At 38.0% G+C, this 6,153-nt stretch overlaps 1 protein-coding gene across 1 annotated transcript; it reads right to left on the bottom strand.

The window, feature by feature from the left end:
- Window positions 1–1,731: 1,731 nt before the first annotated feature.
- Window positions 1,732–2,831, bottom strand: LOC101607336 (lys-63-specific deubiquitinase BRCC36). Its single transcript, XM_004672852.2, is given in 1 exon segment — window positions 1,732–2,831. A coding segment is annotated over 1 exon segment (867 nt). The 3' UTR covers window positions 1,732–1,964.
- Window positions 2,832–6,153: the final 3,322 nt, after the last annotated feature.

The following is a 6,153-nucleotide window of genomic DNA, read 5'->3' as shown; positions in this document are numbered from 1 at the left end:
ACTATTCATCGGGAAATGTTCACGTGGCAAACAGGACTATGCAACATTGAGTACAGGCTTAGTTAGGAATGCGGATTTGTTTACTGTAGATAACAGGACAGAAAAACATGACATTCACGAGCCGGGCATGGTGGTGCATGCCTTTAATCCCAGCACTTGGGAAGCAGAGGTAGGAGGATTGCTGTGAGTTTGAGGCCACCCTGAGACTCCATAGTGAATTCCAGGTCAGCCTGGGTTAGAGTAAGGCCCTACCTCGAAAAACCAAAAAAAAAACATGACATTCATGCTGAGTTATCAATGAGAAACGTAAGTCTCCAAGATGTCCTACTCTTTGAATTCACTGTTATTGTTCAAAAGCAACTGTTCCTACCAGGTAACGAGTGAATGTACCTGTCAATTACCCTTAGTTTATGATGGGATATGAGCTCCCTACTCCATAGGATCATAGATCGTTGAATTCGCTCTTACTTTTCAATGAGAATTGTTTATTTTACACAGTTTTCAATGGGAAACATTCTCACTATTCACACAGTTCTAGCCTTCTGAATTCATGTTGCATTTCAACAGGAAATATTTCTAGTATATAACCTCTGATAGAATTTTGAATTCACTCTTAGTTTTGCCTTGGAAATGTTCTTTGTAATGAAATTACAGAACATTAAAATCGCTGTTAGTTTTCAGTGGGAAACATTCATTTCTTTCTTTCTTTTTTTTTTTTTTTTAGGGAAAATTTGTCTAATCATTTATTTATTGCAGGCTATCTGGGTTATTTCCAATTTTGGGTTATTACAAATAAGGCTGCCATGAAATTTTTGTGCAAGTTTTTTTGTGCCAACACAGGTTTACACAGATAAATGATAAATGTCCAGGAATACAACTGCTAGATTACATGATTAGTATATATTTAACCTTACAAGAAATTTCCAAGCTTTTCCTCAGAGTAGCTATACTATTTTACATTCCTGCCACCAATGTATGGAAAATCTAGTCTGCATACTCGACATCATTTAGCATTTTCACTGTTTTGTTCTTAGTCGTTCTAATCAATGCATGTCATATCCCATTGGAGTCTTAATTTGCATTACCCAATGACTAATGAAGTTCAATGTATTTTCATGTGATTATCTGCTATCTATATATCTTCTTTGGTGAAAATGTCTATTAATGCTCTTTTCTCATTTCCTAACTAGTTTTTGTTTTTTTCTTACTGTTGAGATTTTGAGTACAATGTTTTCCAAGCTAATCAGATACTACATGATTTGCAAATAATTTGTCTTTAATATTTTTTACAGAATAAAAGGTTTTAATTTTGATGAAGCCCAATATAGCTACCCTTTTCTTATGGGCTGTGCTTTTGAGTTTAAGAATTATCTCTTAAAGATATTTCTTATATGATTTTCTCTTAAAAGTTTTTTTTTTTTTTTCAGAGATAGGGTCTCACTCTAGCCCAAGCTGACCTAGAACTCACTCTGTAGTCCCAGGATGGCCTTGAACTCACAGTGATCCACCTATTTCTACCTCCCAAGTGCCAGGATTAAAGGCATGTGCCACCATGTCTGGCTAAAAGTTTTACATCTTACATTTAAATCCATGATACATTTGAAATACTTTTATAGAAGGTGTAAGATTTTGGCTGAAGTTCATTTCCTTTTCCTTTTGCTAGCTGGTGGGGTTCAGTTGCTTCAGCATGGTTTGTTGAAAAGGCTATCCTTCACTGAATAATTTTACACCTTGTCAAAATTCATTGAGCATATTATTGTGGATATACTTATGGACTCGCCTTTCTGTTCCATTGATCTATGTGTCTTTCCCTCTGCCAATACCATACTATCTTGATTACTGTAGCTTTATAATAAGTCATGAAGTTGGGTCATGTGAGTTTTCCAACTTTATCATCTTCAGAATTGATTGAGCTTAATAGTTTTGTGCTGGGTATTTTCATTTTTCCACATTTTCCTCCTGCTTTATTCTAGGGAAGAAAGTTCTTCCATAAGCTCTTCCTTTTCTTGTTGCAACTCCTGCAAATGCTGCTGGTTTTGTTCCAATCTGTCCTCCAGCCATTGTAAGAGTGGCCCACTGACTGCTGACATTTGACTGCACAAATTCTTGGTAAACACTGAGCCATTATGGATCTTGGTTACTGAGCCCAGATGTGTAAGACTGTGAATCCCTCTATAGGCATCCTGTTCTTCCTAGCACAGAATTTTGGGCAGCTCTACTGCTGACTCAAGGCACACTTTCCCAATGGTGACATGAGGTACAATATGGATAGGGATTTCAATTCTCTCATACTCCGAGCTCTTCTGGGCCTGTATCGATTGGAAGCAAGTGTACAGTACCCGACCAGTCTTTGTGTTTTTATCTTCTATGAAACATGAAAAAATAAGTCCTACAAAGCCTTGATCCATCATTTGGTACATGGCTTGTGTTCGAACATCAACATGTGAAGGCCAAACTGTTATATGAGGGTGGGAATGATACCAGCCCACAACTCTCATAGGGCGACCTGTTAGTTCAGCTAACCTTTCTGCCTCTGTTGAAACTGCAGACAGCTGCTCTGGAGAAATTTCTACTCGGTCTTTCCTCTTATGAGAACGCCGCAAGATGATGACAGAATGAATGTGAACAATTCTGATGGTATCAACCTTTTCAGCAACTGTGCGCATTTCAGCTCCAGTGCAGGTAAATTTGGAGTTGCTCCTTGTGTCATCATTCAACTCCCCTATACATAGACCCATCACCTCCTCCTTTTCTGTGCTCAGAGCGTGGTTGAGACAAACTAGGAAAGCGTCAGACTCAAGATGAACTGCCTGCACCACCTGCACCACCATCTTGTTCCCAGGAAACATTCATTTCAAACAGCGGGACTACAGAACTTTGAATTCAGGTTTAGATTGATAGATGCAGTAAAGGCCTTTGACAAGATACATCATTACTTCATGATCAAAACATTGGAGAGAATCAGCATGGCCGGTCCAGATCTTACCATAATAAAGGCAATATACAAAGCTCCAAAGGCCCAAATAATAGTTTATGGAGAGAGACTGGAGGAATTCCCATTGAGATCAGAAACAAGACAGGGATGTCCTCTATCACCTCTGCTTTTCAATATAGTTGTGGAAGTCCCAGCCCAAGCAATAAGGCAGGAGAAGGAAATAAAAGGGATACAATTTGGAATGGAAGAAGTTAAGATTTTTCTATTTGCTGATGGCATGATTGTATATGTAAGAGACCCAAGACACTCCATCCCAAAACTCCTGAAGGTGATTAACTCCTATAGCAATGTAGCAGATACAAAATCAATGCACAAAAATCAGTAGCATTTCTGTATGCAAATGACAAAGACACAGAAAAAGAAATAAAAGACATAGTTCCATTTTCAATCTAATTGGCAACAAATAACCTGACGTGATGCCCACACAAGTGCAATGGTGGCACACAGCCATGGTGAGGAACCAACTACTCTTGATTTCACTAACTGATCCACTCAGTGGTACTAGACCCATAGCTGGAGCTAGGAAACAAGTCAGAACCATACCCAAACACAAGCCCACTCTACAATATCAAGCTATCATCAATCATGGGGAACAAGAGGGCCTACAGTTATCAATCGGTCTATCAAAAAAGTAAGTGTTATCTCAATTTTTCCAGGTGCTAACTTACACTCCTGTTGGAGAACCTGCTTCTTTTTTCCGGATACATGCAGATCCTAAGAAGAGAGCTGCCCCCAACATACCACAAAAGGGGCCCAAATGAAACTAAGGACAACTGGTGAAATAAGCAAGGGTGATGTTTTCCTGTGAACCGGATACCAGCACAAAGGGCAAGGAGATCAACGCAGAGAAAAATCAACTCCTACCAAATCAGAGAGCCAGAGCCACAGAGGCCCCCAACACATCAGCACTGAAGCAGACCAAAAATGATCCCAACATGGCTCAGGGAAATTTTGCGGATGAGGGGGCGGAAAGCATGTCAGAATCACATGCTGGGTCATGATTTGCAGAGACATTTGTCACACCAATAACTGGGGGCTAACTCCACAAGGCATGACCCATTTTCATTAACAAACAGGGTCTAATGGGAGGAGGTAGATCACAGATGAGCCTAAATAATGGTACCAAACTGCCTGTATTTACTGAAAAGAAAACTACTAAATTAAATTTAATAAAAATAAAACTTACTTAAAAAAAGAAATAAAAGTTCTGTAGTCCCCCTGTTTGAAATGAACGTTTCTCACTGAAAATCAACAGTGAATTTAAAATTCTTTAATTTCATTACAGGAACATTTGCAATGGTAAACTAAGAGTGATTTCAAAGTTCTATCAGAGGATATATACTAGGAACATTTCCTGTTGAAAAGCAACATGAATTCAAAGGGCAGGGAGTGTGTGAATACTGAAAATGTTTCTCATTAAAAACTGTGTACAATAAACAACTCTATTTGAAAAGTAAGAGCGAATTCAAGGTTCTATGTTCCTATTGTGTAGGAAGTTCATTTCCCCTCTTAAAGTAAGGGTAATTGACAGTTTCATTCACTACTTATGTGGCAGTAACAGTTACTATTAAAAAATAACAGTGAAGGGCTGGAGAGGTGGCTTAGCGGTTAAGCGCTCGCCTGTGAAGCCAATGGACCCTGGTTCGAGGCTTGGTTCCCCAGGTCCCACGTTAGCCAGATGCAAAAGAGGGCACCCGTCTGGAGTTTGTTTGCAGAGGCTGAAAGCCCTGTTGTGTGCACTCTCTCTCTCTCCCTCTATCTGTCTTTCTCTCTGTCTGTCGCTCTCAAATAAATAAATAAAAAATGAACAAAACATATTTAAAAAAAAATAACAGTGAATTCCAAGAGAGGACATCTTGGATTCTTACGTTTCTCATTGAAAAATCATCATGAATGTCATGTTTTTCTGTCCTGTTCTCAACAGTAAACTAATCCGCATTCCTAACTAAGCTTGTATTCAATGTTGCATAGACCTGTTTTCTAAGTGAAGATGTCACGATGAATAGTAAAGTTCAATTCAATGTTCTGCAAACCTGTTGTCTATTAAGAACTTATGCCCTGGAAAACTAAGAGTGAATTCAATGTGTTATTATCCAGTTATGTACTAGGATCATTTGCTAATGAAAACTAACCGTGAACTGAAAAGATAAGAAGCTGCTTCAATACCAACATATGTTGTTCAAGAAACCTAACAGTGAAGCTCGTGTTGTGTAATTCAATTGTGTATAATATTCAATTGCTCTTTGAAATCTATCCATGAATTCAAAGTTCTGTAGTCCCGCTGTTAGAAATGAACGTTTCCCACTGAAGACTAACAGTGAATTCAATGTTCTGTAATTTCATTATGAAGAACATTTATAATGGTACACTAGGATAGAATTCAAAGTTCTATCAGAGGTTATATACTAGGAACATTTTCTGTTGAAACAAACATGAATTCAAAGGGCTAGAACTCTGTGAATAATGAGAATGTTGCCCATTGAAAACTGTGTACAATAAACTATTCTCTTTGGAAAGTAAGAGCAAATTCAACGTTCTATGATCCTATTGTGTAGGAAGCTCATTTCCCGTCTTAAAATAAGGGTAATTGAGAGTTTCATTCACCGGTTATCTGGTAGGATAAGTTGCCATTGAAAAATAACATTGAATTCCAAGAGTAGGAAAGCTTGGATCCTTAAGTTTCCCATTGTAATCTCATCATGAATGTCATGCTTTTCTGTAATTTTCTGCACAGTAAACTTATCGCACTGCTAACTAACTCTGTATTCAAGTTTGCATAGTCCTGTATTCTAAGTGAACATTTCCCGATGAATAGTAAAGTTCAATTCAATGTTCTGTGTACATGTTGTCTAGGAGGAACATATCCCCTTCAAAACTAAGAGTGAATTCAATGTGATGTTAGCCTGTTATGTACTAGGTTCATTTGCTAATAAAAACTAACCATGAACTGAAAAGAGTAGAAAGTGCTCGAGTACCAAAAAGGATTGCCCACAAAATACTAACAGTGTTGTTCGAGTTCTGTAATTCTAACCATGAATTCAAAGTTCTGTAGTTCCGCCATTTGAAATGAAGGTTTCTCACTGAAAATCAACAATGAATTGAATGTTCTGTAATTTCATTAAGAAGAACATTTGCAATGGTAAAGTAAGAGTGATTTC

Source organism: Jaculus jaculus, chromosome 2, assembly GCF_020740685.1.
Source record: "Jaculus jaculus isolate mJacJac1 chromosome 2, mJacJac1.mat.Y.cur, whole genome shotgun sequence".
NCBI lineage: Eukaryota > Metazoa > Chordata > Mammalia > Rodentia > Dipodidae > Jaculus > Jaculus jaculus.
This window is presented reverse-complemented; position numbering and strand designations above follow the sequence as displayed.